The sequence below is a fragment of the Palaemon carinicauda genome, chromosome 1 (genome assembly GCF_036898095.1).
Source record: "Palaemon carinicauda isolate YSFRI2023 chromosome 1, ASM3689809v2, whole genome shotgun sequence".
NCBI lineage: Eukaryota > Metazoa > Arthropoda > Malacostraca > Decapoda > Palaemonidae > Palaemon > Palaemon carinicauda.
In genome coordinates this window covers 268,826,925-268,853,526 of record NC_090725.1, presented here as the reverse complement: position 1 = coordinate 268,853,526, position 26,602 = coordinate 268,826,925, and the positions used below count along the sequence as shown (strand labels likewise).

The following is a 26,602-nucleotide window of genomic DNA, read 5'->3' as shown; positions in this document are numbered from 1 at the left end:
TGCTGTAGGTGGCCATGGCAGTACGGCTGCATTCCTTTTGGCATCCATTAGTTGTCGCCTGAGCATCATAGCTGCTTCCTGGAGAAACCTTTCCTCAGAGGCGGCCATCTCAAATGCTGCCTCTACTGCTTGTCCAACTGGTAAGAGATCAGAATACATAAGTTCACTTCGGTAGTTGGGTGCCCAAAATTTAACCTTGTGACTAAAATATTTCTCCAACTTATTCTTGAGTTTATAGGTTTTGTAGTTTGGATTGTAAGTTGATGGATGATGTTCTTGTAAATATAGCAAATATTTCTCTTTCAACATTGTCACACGTTCTACGTTGCACCCCTTGATTATATGTTCTTCAACATAATCACAGATGTAGGAGAATGCTTCGCTATGGGCAGCTAAATGTTCAACAGCACTCTGATCCGGCTCTTTATTAACATTTCGCTCCTGCTTACGAGTGTAATCTCTGCGACAAGAATTATGATAATGTGCCTCTCGTGCTCGCAAGTCACAGCCTTCAATCTTTCCAAGTAATGTGTAGTTATTTTTATGCTTTGCAGCCTGTAGTATTGACTCAGCTGCAGTTTCTGTAACACACTTTCTTGGAAACTCTATGACACCCTTGTCTCGTTTTCTGTTTTTTCCACAGAACAGGCACTGATCTGAAGGAAATAAAATTGATGAGGATGATACTCGCTTTCGATTTGAAGTTGAAGGCCCTTCGTCATCTTCAACTGGATGTTGTCGTTTTCTACTTTTGATATGACCAACATTTGTAAACTTTTGATAACACTTCCTGTGTATTCCATGGGTATTTGCATTCAGTGTCTCTGGAACTTCACAGATTTCGTCCATCCTCACATTAGCATCAGCCCTAGCTTTGCGGAGCTGCACTGATTCCTTGATCTTTTCAAAGCTCACATCAGTCAGTTTTCGAACAATTTTGTCAGTTTTCTGTTCAGAAAATGTATAATGCAAGTCCTTTTGGCACACTCTGGAGAGGTTTTTTTCCTCAGACTTTTCTTTTTCCGTAAACTAACTGGACGTTCTGCCATGCTGACTAATTATTACCAGTTGATATTGGATCCTTTGCCTGAAATGAAAATGCATCATAGTTTAAGCACAGAACCAATTTCAGAAAGCTGGAGAATATATTGTTATCCATTGACACAAAATGATACAGTTATGTAACAATTTACAGAAGTTACGGGGAAAAGTGGGTATTGCTGATAATACGTGGCCATTATACAATGAATTGATTATTGCCACTTAATTAATATATTTTGGGAAATTAGTGAACTTAACTGATATGCAATATTCTAAATAAGATTATGTACAAAATCAAATGCAGAAATGTAACCAAATGCCTCAACAATTTCATCAGTATCAGTAGCAACTAGTTACAGGTGCCCATTTTCGAACAAAAATTAAGGGTAGGGGGTACAATAATGGCCCTGGAATAAGTAATAATAATTATTTATGGACATAATTATATACCATTTTGTAGCACTTGGTCTTAGCATTATGTTGGTACCAAAATTGTTCACTTAGTTTGGATATTAAGGAAGTTAGAGCCAATAAAGCGACACAAAGTAAGTGCGGCTGAAAATGTGAAAATTTGGCGTGCGGTTTGTACAAAAAGTGATAATTTTGCATTTTTGCCACGTTTATATGTTTGGAAACACCCGGATATACTTAAAGGACACCCTAAGGAAGAAAACTAGGGGGGTCGTGAAAATTCCCTAGGGGGGGGGAGGGTTTCACTTTCTGGCCCATGGACTATAAGGGGGATGCAAGATATACTTCTTTAGACTTCAAGAATGGAGCTTTGAAGTGAAACTTACCAGCATCCAGTCTGACCAGCATGTAACATTTCGACTGTTCTGTCCTGGAGAGGGGGCAGAAGAATGAAGAAGGGCCACTTATGCTAATGTTCATTCCACACTAACATCTAGATGTTATCATAGATGAAATACATCCTTGTCCCGTGAGCAGCCACCACAGCTCCAAGCACATTGGTGTCAAGGGACTTGTGAGTGTACTCTAGCAAATAAAGGCCATGAAAGTGGTCTGCCTTTTCCAGACAATGGCCCTCAACACTTGGCTAAATGACAGGATTTTCCTAACCTCGTGAGCTCTGGTCCTAGCTGGCGCCTGAACTCTCTCGTCAGTCAAGGCGTACGCTTTCTAGATCATCTCATAAAGCCAGAATGAGACAGAGTTCCTTGAAACCTTTCTTGGACCTGCCAGTGATAACAAAAAGTCTCTGACACTCAGGTCTGAGGTTTTGGGTCCTATTCAGATAGCACCACAGATCCCTCATGAGACACCAGCATCTCCTCTCGACCAACACCCTACGCCTCCCAAAGGGATGGGATGGGATGGAAAGGACTCAAATCTGGGATCACATGCCTCTGAGTTTTGGCCACAAAGTCCAGCAGAAAACTAAAAGAACTCTTCCACCTGTCAGCGTGGGTCACCACATGAAAGAGACCGTGCAACTCACTAACTCTCTTCGCCAATGCTATGGCTTAAAAAAAGACAGTTTTGAGAGTCAGATCTCTATCTGACAAGCTCCTCAAAGGCTTGAAAGGGGTACAAGTAAGAGCTTTGAGGACCAAATTCATATCCCTCTCCAGGGACCTGGAATGGCAGGGTGGGCAAGACTGGTCAAAGCTCCTCACAAGCATAGACAACTCCCAGGATGCTGAGAGGTCTATACCCTACAGTCGAAAGACCATATTCAAGGCTGAGCGGTAGCCTTTCACAGTTGTGACTGAGAAGTGTTTCTCTCGGCAAAAAAAGATGAGACAATCCATGATCTAAGCTAAAGTTACTCATACCAAGTAAATACTCATTCAACAACAGTTGCAGAAGCCCCACTTATCCTGGTATATGGCTGTGGAGGACCTTCTCAGATATCTAGATATTTCATGTGTGGTATCTCGCAAAAAACCTTTCACTTAGAAATGCTGAATAATCTCCAACCGTGAAGAGCCAAGGACTTAGTGGCTTGGTGGTACCTTTCCTGGGGCAGCTAACATTGAAGTGTGATCCACAAGGGTAGTTCTCTTGGGACCTCAATCAGAAGAGCAAGCAGATCAGCATTCCACTAGGCATGGGGCCATCTGGGGGCCACCAAATCATCTTGAGTCCTGGCATAATCGACTGTTGATTACTGGCTGGATGAAGCTGAACAGAGGAAAGGCATACACATCCAGATGATCACATGGGTCCGCAACGGGAGAGCAGCACAAGAGGCGTTTCCTGTTTAGCCAGGTAATAAACAGGTTGATCCCCAGTGAGCCCCACAAGGCAAAAAGTCTTTCTGCTACCAGAGGTTGAAGACCACTCTGCTCCTACTACCTGTAACTGGCAAGTGCTAGTACATCTCTCTTGTCTGGAATGTACCTTACTGACAACTCCATAGCATAAAACACTGCCCAGATGTGCATCTGCTTGTCACCTCGCAAAAAAAAAAAAAAGCATGAGAATGTACCAGCTTGCTTGTTGACATATGGCACTATGGTGGTGTTGTTACTCATGAACACTAATGAGTACCTCCTGAAACATTCTTGGTATGTGAATAACCCTAGGAAGGCTGCTTGTATCTCAAGATAGGTGATGTGAAGATGTCTGATGCGATCAAAGGTTGTGAAGATTGACGGTTCCAAATCCCTGACATTGGTGCCAATATCATTCAGCAAGAGGTGCTGCAGAATCAATAACATACTAGGGGTAAGGAATATAGGGCAAGGAAAGAGAATTTGTTTAACTTTATTATCTAAAGTTGGCAAGCTGTAGCTTCAAAAGCAAAACCATTATAAACAACAGGTGAGATTTTTTGATAAAAAGAGGATTCTTCTCTTGTAGAGTTTTCTGGATATCTCAAATAAACAAGATAGGATTTTGTAAAATAATGGGATTGTAAATGAAAAAAATTTAATTAACTTTGACACTCGTAGTAAACATCTTATCTAATTTTGTATCGATGAAGGGCTAAAACTGAATATCTAACAGTTATAAATTTGCTTTTACTTACTGCATTTTTCAAAAAGGCATACAACACAGTCTTCAAAAAAGGAGGAAATAACATCTAAAAACCAAGCACAAAACTCTGCAGATAACTATGGTCAACTCACCTGAGTGAGAAGCATAAATGCATTATCTGAAGAAAGATTCCGCTTGAGAAAATCAACGCAAGCTTGTTCAAGAGCAGGTACAGCATATTTCTTGGCAGTATACAAGACAGTCATCACAGTTTCAGGCCCAATTTGCACTTCATCACTTTGGAATTAAAATTACAAACCATCATTCAAGACAACATTCTGAAGCACAGAAACCTCATGTTAGGGGGTAAATTACAAATCTTTGTTTCCAAAAGGAAATTATAGTCATTCAAAAGCATAATGCAATGCATCAATCACTGTAATAAAAATATCCATTACTTCACTGAATTACTAAGTAATACTGTACACAGCACAGTTTATGGGTTAAAAATAGCAGAAAAAATAGGTCATGTCTTTCCATCAATTAGCAAAGTTTAATTGGGATGATGATAACGTAACAATCATACTTCTATTGGCTAGACATAAAAATACTTAGTTATACTTGAAATCCTTACCTATATAAAAACCTCAGTAGTGCAAGAAAAGCCTGAGGCTCGACATCAGGCAATTCTATTTCTTCTTGCCGAGTGCTAAGCTGTCCATTGAACATCGCATCAAAGACGGCACTACCAACAGCCAAAACAAACTTGTGAGCTGGTATTCGTTGCCTAGAATCTCCTTTACCAACTAAGAAGTGGACATCACTCAAAATTTCATTGTTGAATAGAAAGGCAAAGCTGAAAAAAATTCCAATAACTGTATAAGCCAGTGGTAAATGTACATACAAAAAGCATTTAGATCTATTCTAAATCACAAATACACTGTGGCTTAAGTATAATACAGTACACAGAACAAATTTCAAATAATTTCTGTCTTCTAGAATGGTAAGGAAAATAACCAAACAGCTATTTCTTACTAAGATGAAGAACATCTTGTCTTACATTAAAGCTGCATTATATTAAGTAACCTTAAATACTGCATTTAAAATCTTTTAAAATGCACATAATTTATATAAGCTTAAAATTCAGCCTCGATTCTTAAATCAGAGAAAATTACTGTTATTGATGATTGCCTTAAACACTACTCATTCATGTTGAACTTGCAGCACTTTATTAGAATAAAACATGACAAATTTGAAAGTAATTTGTATTTTTCCTAACGATACAAACTTATAGCTATTTATTTGCAATTATCTTTCGTCGAAGCTGGAAAACTAACCAATAAGACTTTTAAGCAAGGTGGCAACTACACAAACCGGTAGTTAGCAGGGGTAGTGAGGGGTAGTGGGGTTTGTCAGCTATCCCTCTCACACACATAACAGTGAATCAGAGTCACTTTTTAATTGCAGGCAGGACTTACAGGGAACAGGTGCTGGCAGGACAATTTGCATAAATAGCTACAGGTTTGTATCGTTAGGAAAAATACAAATTTGCCATTTATTCCGACACTCTATAAACCTTACGCCATTTATTAGGGATAACTCACCCATTAGAAGGGTGGAAGTCTGACCACTGGCTTGGCATTTGACCTGAAGGTTTCACGTACAGGCTTGGGATGTAGCTGAGAAAAACCCTGAACTGTGTGCATTGCACGGATAGCCACCTGAGCAACATGTGTGCTTGTGAAAAACTATCAATGTGACTGTCTAGGTAAGAATATTCCAAGGTAAATAGGAATGTTGATATCTAACATAGACATTTCCCAATACCCACATTGCAGGGAGTATTGGGGACATAGACAAGTATGATATCTATACTAGGTTACACAAGGAAAATGGTTATGGCCTGTAGATAGGGGAGGTCAGCGTGCAGAGGACCCATGGTGCTGTTCCCAAAGAGAGGGGAAGATGAAAGAAAGAAAGAGCCAGTCATTCTTACACATTCATTCCAGACTAATCCCAGGTAACCTATGCCCTCAACTCTCTGCTATTTGTCCATCAAAGAGCCTGGAGCATTTTAAACCACTTGTGGCGCAGCCACCACAAGACCAATGGATAACGTCTCCAAGTTCTTGCGGGTCACATCTTGCCAGTAGTGGGCGGTGAAGGTTGTCTGATGCTTCCACAAACCCACTTGTAGTACTTGTGCTACAAAGTAGTTATGTTTAAACGCCAAGGACGTTCTTATGCTCCTGATATCATAAGCTCTAGGTCAACAAGAAAGGAGGAGGGTCGGGATTTACTACATACTCAATGACCCTGCAAATCCACACTGAGATTGTGTTTTTTGTGACCCTCCTCTTGACCTTTCCCTTACTGACGAAGATTGCTGACACTGGAGGGCCAGTTAATCTTGATCATTGGTTACAGATCGAAGACTCCCAAGCCAAAAGGGCCGAAATCTAGGATCTGCTACTCCCAGATTTTGAGTCTTAGCAATAAACTCAGGAACGAAGCTATGTGTCGCCTCCCCCCTCCCCTTGACTAGGCAATATCATAGGATAGACCATGAAATTCACTAACTCTCATGGCCGAAGCCAATGCGAGTTAGAACACCGTCTTCAAAGTGAGGTGGCGATCTGTTGCTGGCATATTGATTCGTAGGAAGCGTCCTTCAGCGACTGAAGGATGCGAACCACATTCAAAGGAGGAGGTCTCACTTCCGACTGGGGACAGGTGAGCTCATAACTTCATATGAGGAGAGATAACTCCAACAAAGAGTAAAGTTCAACTCCTTTCAGTTTAAAGGCCATGCTTAAGGCTGAGCGGTAGCCTTTCACTGCCGAAACCGAGAAGCGCTTTTCCTCCCAAAGGCATACAAGGAACTCTGCTATTGCTGGAATAGTGGCATCGAGGGGAGAGATACCCATTCCACAATATCAACACCACTGATGACAGTCCACTTAGCTTGGTAGATTGATACTGAGGATCTTCGCATTTATCCAGACATCCTTCTCGCAACTTGTCAACTTGTGCGAAAAGCCTCTCTGTGAGAGATGCTGGATAGTCTCCAGGCATGAAGATGAAGAGAAGCTACTGCCTTGTGATACTGTTCACGTGTGGTTGTTTGGGTACATCTTGAAAAGGAGGGAGTTCTCTCGGAAGCTCTGTTAGGAGCTGCAAAAGGTACAGGAACCACTCTGCATGATGCAATAGCAGAGCTATGAGTATCATAAAAAGGTTGTTGGATACTCTGATCTGGTTGAGCACCTTTTACATTAGACAGAACGGGGGAAAGGCGTAGAAGTCGATATTGTCCCACCATTGTTGGAATGCATCCTGCCATAGAGCCTGAGGGTCCAGGACTGGGGAACAGTAGAGCGGGAGCCTGAAGTTCAGGTCCACAGTTGGGGAACCCAACAAAGTTAGGACTTTGTTGGCTATCAAATGATTCAAAGACCATTAGAGATATCGAATCCTGAGGTGGACATTGGGTACTAGACGGACCATGGATGCTAGGTGACCTTGGAGACACAACTACTGCTGGGCTGGAAGCTCTTCTCGTCTGAGGAGGGGCTTGCTACCTCCCTCAGCCTGTGTCCTCTGTTGTCTGATGGAAACATTTTTAGTAATCTGGTGTCTATAATCATACCCAGGTATACCAGTCTTTGAGAGGGGAGCAGGGATGACTTCTCGAGATTTATCACGATACCCAGATCTTGACAAAACTCGAATAGTCTCTCTCAGTGCTGAATAAGGGTCACTACTGAGTCTGCTAGAATTAGCCAGTCGTCGTGGTATCTTAGGAGACAAATGCCGATCCTGTGATGCGAAGATACTTCCTTGAAGACGGATGAATTGGGATGTGGAAGTATGCATCTTTGAGATCCAATGTGCACATGAAGTCCTATGGCCTTACTGCTTGTATCACTGTGTCTGCCATCTCCATCCTGAACGAAGTCTGAAGGACAAACTTGTTCAGAGCCGAGAGATCGATGACTGGTCTCCAGCCTCCAGATGCCTTTTTCACAAGAAAGTCACTGAAGAAGCCTGGGGATCTGTCGAGGACCTCTTGAAGAGAAATCTTCTCCAACATGGTCTGGGCTTTGCCCGCTCCTTTGCAGATCCATTCGCGTGGGACCTCGATGGAACTGGATCCCGAGTCAGTAGAGGGAGAGAGTGAGTGAACGGGACATGATAACCCCGAACAAATCATGGAGACTGTACAAGGATCAGCCCCATGTTGCAGCCACCTCTGCTAGTGGCATTGCAGGCATCCCCCCACTGGTCGGCAGGTGAGAGGATTGCTCCCCTAGCGGGAGTGGCCTCTGCCACTTACCTTACCACTTTCCCCTCCTCTGGAGGGTTTGGAGCCCTTTGAATAGATCTTTGGCAGGAAAAGGTTGCTTCGACACCTTTATAAAGGACTCTGCCATCCTGCTGGTCGAGAGTATGGTGGATTGCGGCTGTTTGCTGGGAGGTGGCGGAGCTTTTCCATATGGCCTGGATGTTAAGGCTCTGTGAAGAAGGGAGTTTTTAAAGGGGTCTCCCTCCATCACTCAGCCGCTCTCTTGACCTCTTCCAGCTTAAACAGCGCTGAGCCTTCAAGGGTGGAGTTTCTGAGCCTAGTGATCTTAGCCTTGGGAACTGGTCTGTGGAACCTTTCAATCATGGCATCTCACCACTTGAGAATCACCTTCACCAGTAGGTTAACCTGGTGGAAGAAGACTTCTAAGGTGCGAGTGCCCGGAAAGAGAAAGGGGTCTTAGGACCTCCTTGTAGATTCCCAGGACCAATCCTCGGTTCTAACAAGGTGGCCCCCTGACCCCAACAACAGAAACAGCCTGCATAGCATACTTCACCACCTTCTCCATGTTTAGGATCTTAGATGCAGAAAACGAGGCTAAGAGTCCAGAAAGCCTCTCAAGAGTGCCTCTACAAAAGGATCTAGAGGCAAAGCTGGAAGAGGCTCGTCCGTGACCTCATAATATCTCCTCTGTTGGATTTAGGGAGCCATGAGAATTTTAGAAGACGAGCCTGATCGAAGAGAGCTAGATGAGCAAACGATTTACGAAAACGCCTTCTTTCTGGCTGATGTCAGAACCTTACACCAGGGCAGGACTGCACTGATCTCACATGGTCGTAGGTCCCATATACACAGTCCAAGACTGTAGCAAGTCCATTGATGGCCCTCTTGTAGGCTAGGACCTACCAGAAAGCATATCCTGACTCCCTTCGCTCAGCTTCAGAAAGGAACTTTGGATTATCAGCTTTAGGGATATACAGTAGTCTTATTCCGAGTCCAAGTTGTTATCCACCTCCAAGCTCTCACTCATAGGAGCCTGGGGTGGGTCAAGGTCGTCAACTGGAGGGATGTCATCCAACACTCCTGCTACTGGAAATATATCCTAGCTCTCTTTTGCAGGAGAGCTGCTCTTGCATTTGAGTTTTTGGGAACCGTCTTGGCGTCTTTAGGCTCTCTGCGAGACAGCAGGTATTCCTTCAGCAAAGAAGGTCTGGAAGATTCCTGCCCCTCCATAGAGGCCTGAACCTCTCTTGCAGGTTGTTCCTCGTCCTCTGGTGGTGGTCTGAAGTAAGGCACGAGAGAATCTACACCCCTGCTCGAGCGAGGATGGTGAAGGTTGGTGTGAGTAGGGGTCTATTTCAGCATCCTCTCTTTTGCTTCATGGTCAGGACCAGTGTAAACTTCAGGCAAGAGTAGTCCTACTGAATCCCCGAGCCTCCCTTGCAGCTCCACGTGGTCTTCTGATGGGCGAGAGAATCATGGGGGGCTCAGGGGCCCTGCTAGAAACAAGTCACCTCCTAGGGTCCATTGGGAAAGCAGAAGAAGAGGAGAAGGAATCTGACTTCTCTAAGGGAATCCTCAGAGAAGAAGCCACTGCCAACTTCTGCTTGGGGGGTTCTGTTGAGGGCACGAACCTTTGCGCTTGTTGGGTTGTGTTAACCACTGCCTCCCTGACGGCTTTGCCCTAGGTGTCAAACCAAGATGGCTGTTTCCTCACAGCTGACAGGTCTGGGGCATCCTTGAGGAGGTCTGGAGAAGATTGTCTCCTTGGAGAACGCTGTCTCGGTACCTGGAACTGAGGGAGAGGAGGTTGCCTACCTTGATCAATCCACACAGGCATTTCAAGGTCCTCCTGGGTGATCTGGGGTGATGAGAACACCAGCAAACTTGTTTGGGGGTTACCTGAACTCTTTAGGTTAGGGAATGGGCTGTCCTAGTCTTGCTGGTGAAGCTATAAAAGGTGAAGGTTGCTCCACCATTGCTGCTACCTTGCTGCTGGGTTGTCGGGGTGCCAGACCTTCCTTGCTCGCAGGAGCACGTGAAGTGCGCATGAAAGACTGAACATCACAAGCGGAAACATTAATTTCACATGCGGGATATGGTGAGGGCGGTGAAGGAGACAGGGAAGGTCTCGGAAACCTCCAACGGGCTGGTGAGTGACGATCACATGCTGGAGATCGACGAGCAGGTCAGCGTGAGTGGGCAAGCGTTGGTGAGCAACGCACAGGAGAGCGATGAGCTGGCAAGCAGCGCGTTGGCGATCAGTGAGACGGCGAGTGATGTTCAGGCCTGCGGCAAGCGGGTGAATGACACGTCAGCGAGCAAGAGAGGGTCGCACCAGCAAACGGTGAGATGGAGAGTAGCGTCCAAGCAAGAGGCAAGATGAAGAATAGCACGCCAGTGAGTGCTGGGCACGAGATCGTCTAGGAGGGCGAGATGGCGAACAGCATGTTGGAAGACTACGAGCTGAAAAACGGTGAACTGGTGGGGAGCGGCGAATACGAGGTGACGTGTGATCACTCGCAGGAGAACGGCCATTAGACGGCGAGGTCCAGCAGGTGAGTGACGGTCGTGAGTATGTGAACAACGATCTGTAGAGATGTTGAGTGGCGAGCACGAGCCAGCGACTGACAATCACGAGAAAAACGGCGATCACGAGCATGAGAATGGCGAGAAAATCGTCGATCTGGAGAACTGGATCGCTACCTGACAGAGGGCAAGAACAAAGGTCTGGGCGAGTGTAGAGGACTACGGTCCCTGGAGGAAGAAAAGATCCAAGGATGGCGTGAGGTCTCCTCAACAGTAGAAGGTCGTCTTGCGGAGGCAAGCGAGCAGGCTAGTCTCATCGGCGCGCAGGACTAGCAGGAGCAGGAGAAGGCGAGAGATGGACCTCACAGACAACTAGAGCATCAACAGGAGACAAGACTTCTACCTGGGAAGAACCAGGAGAAGGACTCCTCTGGACCCAACGCTGCAGAAGTGCCAGGAGAACCTCCTTGGAAGGAGGCCCAGCCACACCCAGTGACGGCCAAACCTGCAACACATCAGAAAGTGGAAAGTACTTGCCTATGGGCGGGTGCAAAGTTGCTTCTCAAGGGGAAGCAGCAACGTCCCCAGATCCCCGAGGTTGTCCTGGCGTAAGTTGGTCTACGCTCCTACTAAACCGCCCCTCGGAAGGGACCAAACAAGCCAGAGCTTCAGGAAGAGTTCGAGGCTGTCAGAAAAGATGTCTAACATTTCTTCGCCTTTCCAGAAGACCCAGAAGGTGAAGAATACCTCCAGACTTCTTCTGCCAGCACCCAAATCTCTCCCACTGGGAAGCAGAGCACTCCCTAGACTCCTCACAGGTGTTACCATGATCACAGGGGCGTCCCCTGCGGGTCGGACACAACGAATGGGGGTCAGTCTTGACAGAGGACATGAAGGTGCTGCAAGTGACCTTCAGTCCCTGGACAAGTCGGCATGAGGATGCAGAAGAAGGAACACGCACACCTGAAAAGAGAAAGAAAATTAATATAAATACAATGGCCAAGTCTTTTGAAATCAAAGAGCAGACACGTCCATTCTCCTCATGCCAAAAGGAAAAAAAGTGACTCGGATTCACTGGTGCGTGAGTGAGAGGGGTAGCCGACAACCCCTGCTACCCCTTACTACCCCGCTAAATAGCAGTTTGGGTAGTTGCCAACTCGCTTGAAAGTCTTAATGGCCAGTCTTCCAACTTCGCCGAAAGATAATCCTAAATAAATAGCGTAAGGTTTGTAGAGTGTCGGAACAACCTGAAATTTTACTTCTTATAATTTCAATAAAAATCAACTACAGTTCTAAATGCCCATGAGGTTGAACAACTAAAGAGTTTTCATCTTAGACCTAATGCTGTAACTATCAAATAAATTACATTTTTAAATAAACTTAAACAATGAATACTGAAAATTATGACAATTTTTTTAGGAAGAATCATATTTAAAAGTTATGCATTGTTTCTTTAAATTATAGTATCACTATCACTGTTAATTTTAAATTTTATTTTCTACTCTCATGATTTGAATCATCATCAAATTTGATAAGTATCACCAGTTCAAATAAAAAAACATGCTCTAGCACAACATTCCCTATAATATAAAAATGTCATAATCATACAATAGCAATTCTTTCTTCATTAGGTAACTTTCAAAATTCAATAAATTCTGTCATTTTATGCAAAACATAGGTCTCAGTTAAGCAAGGAAATTACACTCAGATACAGTTATATACAGTATAACCAATTCATGGCACATATAGCACTGAATGTTTATGTATGATTATCATTTAATCTAATTTGTAAATAAACTAGGATCTAAAATACAGTATTTTACACTTTTCCCACTTTGCAAATTTTACAAAGTTAATATTCAATTTGTTGCATTATCAGCCACAAAACTGTAGAGCCCTTTTTTATAATATTTGGTTCATCCATCAAAAACCCTATCAATCATTAGCAATTGGAGGAAACGGCATGTCTGTGTTACCATTGTTATTTCCCGCCATTCTTAAGCACTAAAAACAGTTGTATTAAGATTTTTCTATTATACTGTACTGTAGTAATTAATAACTATTAAAACTCAACACAGAGGAACTTTTAAGACCTTAAGGAGTAGCATGAGATGGTAGATGAGGGAATGTCTTCAGAGGACAAGGATGGAAGAATAATGTTCTTTGTTCAGCGATTAAAGAAATTTACAAAATTGGGGGATGTGCTGTATTTCCTATACCGTACACAGAAATATTACTAAAGCATTTTTTTTTTCATTAGAGTTTTATTAATGTTATCATTACTATTATTATCAATGTAATGAATTTTATTTCTAAAATATTTCTTGTATATTCTATACTGAACTATCAGAATGGTGTTTTTCTGTAAAGTGCATGCACGTAGCTAGAATAGGCTTTTAAGACAAGATAATGCTTGTATTGTATGCTGTACTATTATATATTTCAACATTTAAATCAGTGACATGACCAGCCTAATTTACTTCCCATTTTTATTAAGAAGGCAATAGTAATGATGTTACATTTTCTGATTCTCTGTCCTAAAGTTAATTTTCAAAATTATTACTCACCGTTCTTTAACAGTTGTCATTGTAGCCTGCCAATTATACATAGGTCCTGCATTATTGACAGTGTTAGCCGATGAAATGTTATTTGCAGAAATAACGATGTTGCTACTAGTTGGCACAGAAGAGCTGCTACTATTTACAGTGGCAGCTGAAGGAACATTCCAAATTTGGACTGCTGAGCTAGAATTAGATGTGTTGGTTGTGACAACAGAAACTGGCACAGGTGATGTCTGATTATTAGCCGACGGGGCTAGCATTGTTACATTGGGGGTGGGTGATGATGGAGGAAGGGAGGAAGCTGATGAGGAAACAGGTGGGACCACAGGAAGACTCGGTGGTGGAAAACTTAGGTTAGATGCAGTAGTTAGGCTCACAGGTGGAATTGGAGGGAGACCTATAGCATTTGGGTGTGATGGACGAACAGTGGGTGACAGTGGCCTCACACCAGGAAATGCTGCTTTACAACTGCTCACATTAGGGTGTGCTGGTGGACCATGGGTTGGATTTGTTGGTATTGATGAATTAGCTGATATTGGCACTGATTGCTCACTCCCTCTACCAGGCACTGTACTAACATGTGCTGGAGGGGTTGCTGGAGATGGTGGAGGGGCAGAAGTACTGCCATCAGAAGAGCTTCCTGAAATATAAATTATTATATACAAATCACGTTACAAATCAAATTAAATAAAAAATAATAGTTTTAGAAAATAACTTGTATTTTTCCTAACTACATACACCTGCATTCTCTAATTAGGAATATGACATCAGTGCAACCTGGAATGGTCATTAAATCAAGGTAAGTGTGATAATTAGTGGGAGGGAGCCACCCACCTGCTCAACTGCATCACATCATTTAGACTTTCAGCTCAAGGACTGAGCATAGGTGGTTGAGGTGGGAAGTGTAATTTCAGGGACTCAGGATTCTAAAGTTAGGAAAAACACAAATTACTTTTAAAAATTTGTGATTCGTTCTAACACGTACAAAAATAGAAGTGTTTTCCTCGTGAAACTCATGAATTCTTTCTCTAGATAGCAGAGAGCCATATTGACCTCAGGTCTCTTCATTGATAGAAGACTCATAGAGCTTGAAGGAACACTGACTGGGTACTTCCTTCAAATCCTGCTAGTGCTAAAGAGGGTTGCAACACTCATATCATGGATGTCAAATCCTGCAATACAGCACAACCAGGCTCTTTTAGACTTGAGGCATCAGAGAGTCAAATGTCTACAGGAGGGATAGACTCAAGCAAGAACTGGGTCTTCATAACATCTTACTAGGAAGGAGAAGAACTCCCATATCTCTGTAACTGACATAATGAGAGAGCCTATACAACTACATCTTTCTGCAATGGAGAAGAGAAAAAATCTTAAGGGAGAGACCCTATGATGTCCTCATCAAGTAGGAGGAGGTGCATGTGCTCAACCCCTGAGGAAGAGGATCAACGGACTCTAGGAGCCAAGATCCAGGGAAGGTAAGACTGCTCAAAGCTTCCTTTGAGCATAGACACTTTTCCTGAGAAGGGTGGATCCAAATTCTACCAAGGAGCTTCTATGGGAGAAGCAGGAGAGAAATGTTCTCTACAACCCACAATGTAAAAAGTGTCTCTTGGGATCTACCTTGGCGCTAGCAGAACGGGACACAAGCACTTGACTTGGGGCCACTCTTGAGTGTCCTGTGGCAGCGGACAGAACATTCCACTCTTCCTGAACAAGGTGAATACAGTACTTGATCCTTGACAGGACCGTTACTGGCAACCGGTATGTCGGAATATCTGTCATACTAGGCACACGATCTGGCCGACAGAGTCCTAAGAAACAGTTACTGAGTGAGTTTTGTCCTTCCCTGAGAATAAATGTGGCAGCTTCAACGGTAGCATTTGCATTACCTTTTCCTAACATAGAATGCTTGTGATCAGTGCTTGATGTACCACTCACATGCAACAGGTGCCACAGCAGGACTTACATCAGGCTCACTCTTCACATGATGGAACCCAAAGGAATGAGCTCAGTTACTCCCTCCTGATGAAGGCGATCAGCTCTCTAAGGGCAAGTACACTATCCTATTCCTAGCAGAAATGGGGAATGTGTGTGAACTCTCACCTACATCCAAGGGAAAACTATCCTATCATGCTTACAATGGTTCGAACAACTCCAGAGGTACCAGTCAAAAGATGATAACTGATAAGGTCCAGGGTGCTTATCATATGTCACAATAGAAATAACGAATATAGAAGCAATGCTTAAAACACCTGGTCTACGGACTCGGCTCGCCGAACCCTAATATAACAGTCAGTGGGTGAGAATTGTGCAGGAAGAACATCCCAAGAGGCTTTTGCAAGAACCTTCCTTTACAACTAATACTACTACAGTATTTACTTTCGAAAAGATGTTTCTGAAGAAAATAAAGTAAGTTAAGAGAGAGAGAGAGTCCTTTATTAGAATTATGATTCAAGCTCAGCTTGAACGACCATTAAACTTTTAATGAGATAATTGCGGTTACTGGCATTCACCTAAGAGTTTGCTTGAAGCAAGTGATCTCTCGGAGAGTCTGCATCGTGGCACCAAAGGTGAAAGGTAGCCTTTCACGTGAGAGTTTGCTTGGCACAAGTGATGTTTAAATCACAGGACCTGGACACGTATGCATTTTGGGGTCGACAAGTGATTCGAGCTCACGTCCTTTGACTGGCCAGACAGTACTAAATTGGATCCTTCTCTCTGGTTACAGCTCAATTTTCCTTTGCCTACACATGCACCAAATAGTCTGGTCTATTCTTTACATATTCTCCTCTGTCCTCATGCACCTGACAACACCAAGATTACCAAACAATTCTTCTTTGCTCAAGGGGTTAACTACTGCACTGTATTTTAACAGTACTGTAGCTACTTTCCTCTTGGTAAGGGTAGAAGAGACTCTTTAGCTAATGTAAGCAGCTTTTCTTGGAGAAGGACACTCCAAAATCAAACCATTGTTCTCTAGTTTTGGGTAATGCCATATCCTCTGTACCATGGTCTTCCACTGTCTTGGGGTAGAGTTCTCTTGCTTAAGGGTACACTTGGGCACACCATTCTATCTTATTACTCTTTCTCTCGTTTTTTGAAGTTTTTATAGTTTATACAGTATATGAAAGATTTATTTTAATGTTGTTACTGTTCTTAAAATATTTTATTTCAATTGTTCGTTACTGTACTTCTCTCGTAGTTTAATTATTTCCTTATTTCCTCTCCTCACTAGGTTATGTTTCCCTGTTGGAGCTCTTGGGCTTATAGCATCCTACTATTCAAACTAGGGTTGTAGTGAGAGATTGCTTGCATTAAGCAACCCCTCAGGTGCAGGGATCCACTGAATTGTATCGCTAGGAGGTGAGAAATTGCTAATACAAGTAAAGCTCTCTGGTGAAAGAAAATTTTCTCCCTTGCGCTGCAATCCAGGGTCGTTGAAAGCTTGGATCTCATGCGAGCCTGAGTCGTGAGGCATTGAGAGATCACTTGTTTCAAACAAACCTCGGGTGAATGGTTAGAGCCTGAATCCTGTCACGAGGAATTAAGAGATTGTTTGCTTCAAGCAAAACTCCCTTGGGTGAAAGGAAGCTTCCAATAAGAGGGACTGAAATGATGAATCGACAGCACTTACTATAATGCAAGTTGCTCGCATGTGTCCATTGACAGATCGGCAAACATAGGTGAAACAAATTTTCTCTCTAGAGGATTTCTGATCCTTTGACTCTAGAGAAGTCTAAATCAAAGGTGATTAAGGTAAGCCCTGGCAACAGTTGCTCACCTTTAGCCAAGCTAAAGATACTGGTGTATAGTTATAGATAAGAACTACACCAGATGGGTATTTTGGCAGAAAAGGCACAAAATTTAGTTTTCAGAAGCTATCATATGTATGATCCTATTAAATAAAAACTTGACATTAAAACATGAATAGAGATTATAATCTGTTCCCATACTAAATAAAAACCCTTTTGCTATTTATAGGGATTATACTTTAGGCGAAGCTGGAAGGCAGGCCATAAGAATTTTATTGAGGTGTAACTACCCTATCGCTGGTTAGCTGGGGGGCAGTCGGATACACCCCTCATAAACCCCTGTGTTGTTTCGTCACTTTTTACTTACCTACTTGTCTTTTTATATATATCTATACATTCACGTACACTTTTTATAAATATAAACATTCTTTTATAATTAAAGTGTGAGGGTTGCTGTTTTGGTTTTAGCATAGCATGGCATTTCTCGAGGGCGGAGAAACTTTCTTCCAAGTCTCTTCCCCTTTGACACTGGACAACAGGGTAGTCATCCCCCTGTGGATTCTACTTCTCCATTTGGATGTTGTTGTTGCTCGCTCCCTGTGAGTTCATCAGAAGGAGGCGGCCTACCCAGAGCTTGACTTCGGTCTTGCTCCTCTTCGCTCTTCCACCAGCAGCTGTTCAGCAATCTTCCTGCCTGCGGGGAGAATTTCCGACAGTGGCTGCAGATGTTCGTCTCCTTTTCCCGTCCACGGGAGAGACTTCCTTCACCTGTTTGGTCTCCCCTTTGGAGGATTCCTCTGTCGGGAATTAGATTTGTCCATTCCCCACCCTTGCTCTACGGGGCAGACCTAGTCGTTGGCAGTCCCATCTCGCCCAGATCTCATTTCGTCTAGAAGACTCGTCTCTCCCAGCTGACTCATCTCACCTAGCAGACTCGTCTCACCTAGCAGACTCGCCTTGCCAGCAAGATTCGTCTGGCCCAGCCAGACTCGTCTCTCCCAGCAAGACTCGTCACACTCAGTAGACTCATTATTATTAAGGGATTTTGACGAAGGAAAAATCTATTTCTGGGCGAGGAACCTGTGTCGCCCAGTGAAATGCTCCTTAAAGCACAATTACAAAGGTATGAATACTGCTAAATATACCACAGAAAAAAAGTTGCATGGAATGCGAAGAATATATCCAGCTCGCTCACCCCTAAAGGGTGTCGGTATTTAAACTGGGGTGAGTGATACCACTACCAGAGATCCCTTTCCAATTAGACTTCTCCCTCCTCAAAATCCCCCGTTACTACGAGGTGTCGTTCACTACAGCTACTGCCCCCCCCCCACCACCACCACCACTACCTAACCTTCTCCCATCATTCCTGTTAGCACCCCAAGCTATGCTCCTCTAGCACCATTTCTAAGGCATAATTACTGCTGAATATACTAAAGAAAAAGAGATGCATGGAATGCCAGGAATTAACCTAGCTCGCTCACTCTTTGAGTGTCGGTACTGTATAGAAAACTGGGGCGTGATAGAACCACGACCATAGATCCCTCACCAATTAGACCTCTCCTTCATCAACATACCCCCTCTCTACCCCTACATCTCCCAACCCCCAATCCTCATTCCTCCCAGCACCCGAAGCTTGGACCAACCAGGGTGAGGGAAAAAAGGGAAAGGGTGGGTTCACTGGGCGACACAGGTCCCTCATTAATCTTGGACCAGTCCGCCCTCTCCAGAGAGAAAAATTTCACTATGAAACTTCTCTCAACCTTCCATAACCCTACCGGAGTAGGATGTACTTGCAGATGAATAAAGGTTGGGACAAGGAGATACAAGGAAACCAGAATTAGAGACAACAATACTGTTGCCGGAATAATTGGTTGGAAGTATGAATTCCCACTGATGTAAATCCGGCCCGTAACAATAATTACAAGAACTACAAGTCTCCGTCTGTACCACTCTTCGGAACAATCATACCGCAAATATCCTGTAATATTAGAAATCAACCTACGGGATCAGAACAGTGTAAAAAATTTTATCTGAATCCGATCAAAGAAACATAGTAACTATCTCATGGAAACGATTTCAAGTCATCCCGGCCCTCACGGAGCAGAAAAATATCGAAGATGGAATTCCGGGAATAGAGGGATACGCGGTACGTAGCAAGGTTCACACTCAGTCCGGCTCGACTGGTGGCCATCCATGACTAACCGAGGAGAGAGCGCTATTTGCATCGACTCACATATCATGAGAGCTATCTCTCTCTCTCGGCTGTCTCCCTTCTCTTCTTAGTGTATAACTCAAGCCTACTTCCCGAGGCTAGGGTGCGGTGAGTAAGAATTCCACAGAGTAAAATAATTTGGTAAATGAATATAAAATTAACTGTGCCGGGAACCCCAACAGAGATCAAACATGATAAAAGTATAAATATATAAAATAATCTAAAGAAATCTATTCCGCCGAGACACCCAGCAGAAAATAGCGTGCTTAAGCTAAAGGAAATAATACAAAATAGCATTCAAAAAGCATGTTACACCTGTCATGAAAAAATAGTCTTTATAATGAGTTCTCAGCACACGGGATACCCACCGGGGTGGGGAGTGTAAGCAAGAAGAGACAAGCAGACTAGAAATAACCATCGAAGTCCATAGACTCCGGAATGCATGAAATTAAATGAATTATACCTAATGACAGGAAGGTCAAAAATAGATACCATTGTGGCGCCGGAAAACATGCAAAAATCCGGTGCAAAAACCCAATGCTACATAAGCAATGTAGTGCCGGAAGAAATGTGTCGCTAAAAACAAATGCTATGTATTAACTCTAACATAAACTATAATCTCCGTCGCAGCCCCTCTCCCTCACGAACCAACCATCCATAAAATTTTGTAAACAAATATAGGATAAAGTAAGGTATCAGAACAGAGTAAGATGTCTGAATCCGATCAAAGAAACAACTACCATTAGTAGATACGATTCACAAAATATCGCAGCCCTCCAAGACGGGAGGAATTAATAACACGGATGGATAACCAGAGACATAAACTATGATCTCCGTCGCAGCCCCTCTCTCTCTTGAACCAACCATCCATAACATTACGTAACAAATATAGGATAAGGTAAGGTATCAGAACAGAGTAGGTTGTCTGAATCCGATCAAAGAAACATAACTACCATTAGTAGATACGAATCACAAAATATCGCGGGCCTCCGGGACGGGAGGAATAATAACACGGATGGATAACTTGAGAGAGGGGAGGGGGGGCGCTAAGCAAGGCGCATACGCTACCCACGATGACGCACTGAGCGAAAGAGCCAGTCCCCACCTTGGGTGACTTCCCATTCTCTAAAAGCACGTGACCTAAGCCTACCCCCCTATGTAGGGAGTGGCGAAAGGCGTAAAGGGGAGAGAGGACACCCAGGGGGAGGAGACTGGCTCAAAATCAGGTGACCACTGTGATAGGAGGGGGGGTACTACCCTTCGAAACACAGAGGAAGACCTGATGCGAAGCACGCAAACAAAAACAACATATAATGGCAGACGTTACAAAATGAAAAACTATAAAATACAATGAAATTCAATAAATAGGCTAAATCGGCATATTGAGTAAAATGGGAGAAAAAGGAACACGCGTAAAAGGAATAATAGCAAAACCTTCCAATTTCGGGTAGTTGCCGACTTGGAGACAAAACTATAGAATCTAAAACAAAAACTAGTCCTCCAAAATCGGGTAAAATACCAATCTCAACAGGCAGGACTAAAATTAATGAAAACGCGTTCCGATTCCCCATAAAAACTAAAAAAACCAAGAATTCTAGCATGAAATTATACCGACCGAAGCCGCTAACTAACACTGCCCAAATAGCCTAAATAAAAGATAAAATCATGCCAAAACATTGAATTAGATGTCCATAACAAAAATAAGACTACAATTAGTATAAGGAACTAATAAAAAGTCTTACAAAACAAAGAGATCCAGAGGAAGCGACACCAAAAGACCGCATACACACCTGTAAGGGAGCGTCAACAAAGCGGCTGAGATAAAACCCAACAAGGTTAATGAATGAACGTGTGTCGCTACCTAGAAGTCCAAAACAGACAAATATAATACTCAATTTGGGAGCATGGATCTCCAAAACGTTTGACATCAAAAACACAAAATAACACGGAGCTACGAAAAACACGTCCGAACGTTCACGGGTGCTAACAAGGAATGATGGGAGAAGGTTAGGTAGTGGTGGTGGGGGGGGGGGGAGCAGTAGCTGTAGTGAACGACACCTCGTAGTAACGGGGGATTTTGAGAGAGAAGTCTAATTTGGAAAGGGATCTCTGGTAGTGGTATCACTCACCCCAGTTTAAATACCGACACCCTCGCTCACCCCAGGTGAGCGAGCTGGATATATTCCTAGCATTCCATGCAACTTTTTTCTGTGGTATATTTAGCAGTATTTATACCTTTGAAATGGTGCTTTAAGGAGCATTTCACGGAGCGACACAGTTTGAGCCCAGAAATTATTATTTGCTAAGCTACAATCCTAATTGGAAAAGCAAGATGCTATTATCCCAAAGGCTCCAACAAGGAAAACAGGCCAATGAGGAAAGGAAATAAGGAAAAACTTGTTTAAGAACAATAATAATATTAAAATAAATCTTTCATATATAAACTATAAAAACTTGAAAATAACAAGAGGATAAAAATTTCAAAATAACAATAAGAAGAGAAACAAGATAGAATAGTGTGCCTGGTGTACACCATCAAGCAAGAGATCTCTAACCAAAGACAGTGGAAGACCATAGTACAGAGGCTATGGCGCTACCCAAGACCAGAGAACAATGGTTTGATTTTGGAGTGTCCTTCTCCTAGAAGAGCTGCTTACTATAGCTAAAGAGTCTCTTCTACCCATAACAAGAGGAGAGTAGCCACTGAACAATTACAGTGTAGTAGTTAACCTCTTGAGAGAAGAATTGTTTGGTAATTTCAGTTTGTCAAGTGTATGACTAGAGAGGAGAATGTGTAAAGAATAGGCCAGACTATTCAGTGTATGTGTCGGCAAAGATGAAATGAGCCGTAACCAGAGAGAGGGATCTAATGTAGTACTGTCTGGCCAATCAAAAGACCCAATAACTCTCTAGCAGTAGTATCTCAACAGGTGGCTGGTGCCTTGACCAACCTACTACCTACAAAGTTGACTTGTCTCGCCAGTAGGTTCGCCTCGCCAAGTTGATTCGTCTCGCCCAGCAGACTCTGCTGGGTGCGATGAGTCAGCTGGGAGCAATGTGACGAGTCTGCTGAGTGAGATGAGACGAGTCTGCTGGGTGAGACAAATCAACTTGGCGAGGCGAATCTACTGTCGAGACAAGTCAACTGGGTTGGTAGTAGATTGATCAAGGCACCAGCCACCTGTTGAGATACTACTGCTAGAGAGTTATTGGGTCCTTTGACTAGTCAGACAGTTGACTCGTCTTGCCAGCAGACTTGCCTCTCCAAGTTGACTCGACTCGTCTAGCAGACACACCTCGCCCAGTCCTACTGCAGCTATGCCGTCAGCTCGCAATCGCTGACGATCACCCATTAGCTCGTGATCAACCCTGATCGCCCGTCAGCTTGTGATCGCCCTTGATCACTTATCAGCCCTCGATTGCCCGTCAGCTATGTCCTCAGCTCGTGATTGCCCATGGTCACCCATTAGCATCACCTATCAGCTCGCCATCATCTGTCAGATACCCATCGCTCGTCAACTCTCTTCCAGGTTTCTTGTGTCCCAGCAACTACTTCCAGCTCCTGACGTTTTCTTCTACTTATGATCGTCCGCACTCCATAACCTACAACAAGGCAACACCGATCAGCTGGTTTCCCGTTTCTGCTTGGTTCCAATCTTGTTCTGCCTCTGCATACAGCTCGTCCCAACTTCTGATAGTGACCACTATTCAGTGTCACACTAGCCAGCAGCTCACTGCTTTTCCTTCCCTTGCCTTTGACAAACAGCTCTTCCGACTTGCGGGTAGATTCGCCAACGGCCACCAAAAAGTCTCTGAAGCCTCGTCCCATTGTGTTTTTTCAAACTTTGTTTAACGGAGAACTTCTGGGGGGGTCACATAACTCTACCGGCTGCGATCCTCACTTCAAACAAACACACTGATCTTTCCAGAAAGACTCTATTTCCCTGTTCCTTGGAGAGTATCCTCATCTAGACAACACAGATCATCATCCTTCGGTCTCTTCAAAGTTGTGCTATTTTGGTAGTGCTTCCCATGACTTACAGTTGAGTTATTTTTGCACGCACTCCCTTTTTTAACCTAACCCAGCACTCTCCATCAAGGAGCAGAGTAAAGCACAAATATCAAACTTGGCACTTCTTGGAATTTGTTGTTTCACACAAGTACAGTGTACTGTATTCAGTTCCTGATGCTTTCATCTTCTTTGAGTTTTGAAGAGCCCAAGCATATGATTGGCAGTCTTTTTCATCGACTCTCCAGTCCTCGTCAGCATTCACGAATGTTTTCTTCGCACTACGACCACTACTAATACTACTACTTCTACTACTAGTGGGCTGACATTCTGTGTGCCTCAGGGACGAAGTTGCCTCTTTTGCTCACTACCTCTTCACTTATATCACTTTATGGTACAGTATATGGTTACCTTACAAGCCGACATATCCTTTGATAAGACCTTCGTTAGTTGCTGCAACAAAAGTCTTTAGACCAATCGCCTCTGCCGCCTTTCTCCTGTGATTTAGAACGAATCTTGTGAACAAAATCCTTTAGGGTTATTAGATTCTCTTCTCTCTACAAGTTCGAGAACTTGTCTGATCTCCGTAACGGATTTTGGACCGATTCTTTGGATCTTCTCATCAGCCCTTCACACCTGCATTGGGAAACATAACCCCCTAGGGTTACAGTATTCCTTTTTTCATTACCTCTGTTCTAGTGGATTAAATTCACCTCATACTTATGTTACAGCTATAGGAACTTATATGCAAAGATTCCTCTCCTCTTGCTCTGTCTCCATCGGCCTACGCTCCCTCGGAACTTGTACAAGCAACCTCAGCCCTCCATCCATGGGATCCTCCTCCAGAGAGGCTTATACAACCTGTAGTGGGTAATACCTACTTCCGTGTTTGGAGTACTCGTCTCGTTTCGGCAAGGACAGAGAATCTGCGACTCAGTTACAAGAGCATGCACATCATTTCTTCCACCCACCTGTTGAGGTGTAAGGGCAGTTCTCTCTTTTATCTACACGAATCAAAACATCCGGTTGGACTCCACTCAATTGTTAGATCTTTTTGGCAGAACAACGTATTTCATCAAGGTATCTCCGAGCTTCTAGTCAGTTTTCTATAAAAGAAGTGTCCACTTTTTGTCCTTTCCTCCTAGAATAAGTTAGTTCCTCAAACTCTGTTCGGCGAGAAGGCATACGTTCAAAAAAGCAGTTAGTCCACAGGACTTCCTGTGCGTGTTCGACCACTAGGATTCATACTCCTGGATTCCATGACATCCGTCATCAAGGAAGTATCTTTGATCATACAAGCATACCATGTCAAGGTGCGGTGCTTCAGTTTCAATAGCATCTCAGGTTTTCACAAGAGTTTTTACCCTAGTGTCAACCTGAGGCTACAGGTTTGGCTCCATTCTCCATAGACTTCGGGATGACTGGCTGATCCTAAGAGACTCTGTGGCTTACCTTCATCACCAACGAGACAACTCGAGTTTACCGCGATCTGAGGATTTAAGTCAATCTCGAGCGATATCGTTGTTCATCGTCATCAGCTTACAAAAGTTTTCCTCAGAACGACGGTGTCCAAGGTGGAAGATGGCGGTAGTCTCTTCCTTCTACGAGATGCACTTTCAGCCAGCAGTGGTTATGTCTCATGGGTCACCATTTCACTCTGATTCATCAAGTTCGTATCGGACTCCTTCAAATTCAACCTCTTCAGGGGCAGCCAGATCCCAGGTGGTTCAGCACGAGGGATCTCCCTTTTCTCTGGTCTCTATGGGACCCGGGCAGGAGATAGAACTGATAAGATGGCTGAAAAACAAGAATCTCTGCCGAGGAGTTGACCTCCTCATCCCTTCCCTGGTTTTGATGCTCCCTTCAGATGCATCAAAGAAAGGGGGGGACCACATGGTGTACCACTTGGCCTCCAGGCTCTGGTCAGAGTCCGAATGGCACTGTCATTTTAATCTCCTAGAGATGAGGGCAGCCTTTCTTAGCCCTACAGCAGATACATCAGGCCCTGGCGGGTCACTCAGTGGTATTGGTGAGCGACAACACTGTACCATGGTAGTCATTCACGTAGAACAAACAAGGCGGTACCTGTTTTTCGCAGCACCTCTTGTCTTCAAGCATTGTAGGCAAAATGGGCAGAAGACAACTCGGTTTCCATATCAGCTCAATACATTCTGGAAAAGCAGGAATGTGCTTACAATCTTCTGAGCAGAGCTACTCAGATAGTGGTCCCTGGGCAATCTTTGTATCATCGAGTGGCCTAAAAGTTCCTGACTTTGAGGGGTACCCCGATAGTGGATTTCTTCCAGCGTCCACGAACAATGGGCTTCCGCTCTACTGTTCACCAGTCCCATATCCCCAGGCTCTAAGGCAGGATGCATTCAGCAACGGCGGGTCATCGGTGTTTTAGCCCTTTTACATCGTGCTACTTGATGACAAGGGTGCTTAACAAGGCAAGATCATCCGCAACCTGGCAATGACCCTCTTAGCTCTGCTTCGCATCTGCGGGATGGTTCCCATACCTTTTCAGCTGCTGACTCAAGTCCAGAGAGAACTCCCTCCAAGACATGATCTACTCACGCAGCAACATGTGATCACCTCTTACAGAGCCATAGGTCTCCTACATTCTTCACGCCTGGACACTTTCCAACACCTCCTTACACGGAGAAGCTTTCATAGCAAATTGCAAAAGGATGTTCCAGATACCTCTGAAATTCTCCAGTTGCCGGCTAACAGGACTGCCTTTGGTGGCTGGTGTCGTGGATGGGGTATTTTCCCACTCGTTGCCACTTTCCGACGTTGCAAAGCTTTTTTGGATACCTTTAGGGGTAAAACTTCTCTCGGTCTTGGCGATGAAAGGCTACCGCTCGTCCGTGTGCCTTCAAGACGAAAGAAATTAACCTTTCCTCTGCGTTGGCATTGTCACTGCTCATATGGAGTTTCGAACCTACCTGCCCCCAGGTCAGAATTTAGACCTCTTCCATGGAGCATGGTTAGCATCGTTCGGTCCCTGAACGGTGGCCCCCAACGACCCTGGACCCAAACAAATGATCTTCGCCTGACCTTGAAGACAGGTCTCCCAGTTGTGTTGGCTACGGTAAAAATAGTTGCCGAATTTCATGGTGTGCCTTTGACTTCTCTCATTCACCGCGATGGGCAAGGTAATACTTGACTTCGTTCCTGGCAGCTTAGATACCAGATTTGAACCATTCAAATTGGGAGTCCTTCGTACCATAAGCAATGATCAAAATTAAC

General features: G+C 43.9%; 2 protein-coding genes across 2 annotated transcripts in view; one reads left to right on the top strand and one right to left on the bottom strand.

Moving 5' to 3' along the window:
* The window catches only part of LOC137656205 (BTB/POZ domain-containing protein 1-like), a 406,727-nt gene that overhangs the window by 143,508 nt on the left and 236,617 nt on the right, over positions 1 to 26,602 (top strand). The gene's annotated exons all lie outside the window — the stretch shown is intronic.
* The window catches only part of LOC137644672 (BTB/POZ domain-containing protein 1-like), an 83,369-nt gene that overhangs the window by 33,646 nt on the left and 23,121 nt on the right, over positions 1 to 26,602 (bottom strand). Inside the window, exons 3-5 of the mRNA XM_068377626.1 lie at positions 13,384 to 14,017; positions 4,619 to 4,840; positions 4,137 to 4,281 (exon numbers count right to left, since the gene is read on the bottom strand). Of these exons, the coding sequence (XP_068233727.1) occupies positions 4,137 to 4,281; positions 4,619 to 4,840; positions 13,384 to 14,017 (1,001 nt within the window). The remainder of the gene's footprint in view (positions 1 to 4,136; positions 4,282 to 4,618; positions 4,841 to 13,383; positions 14,018 to 26,602) is intronic.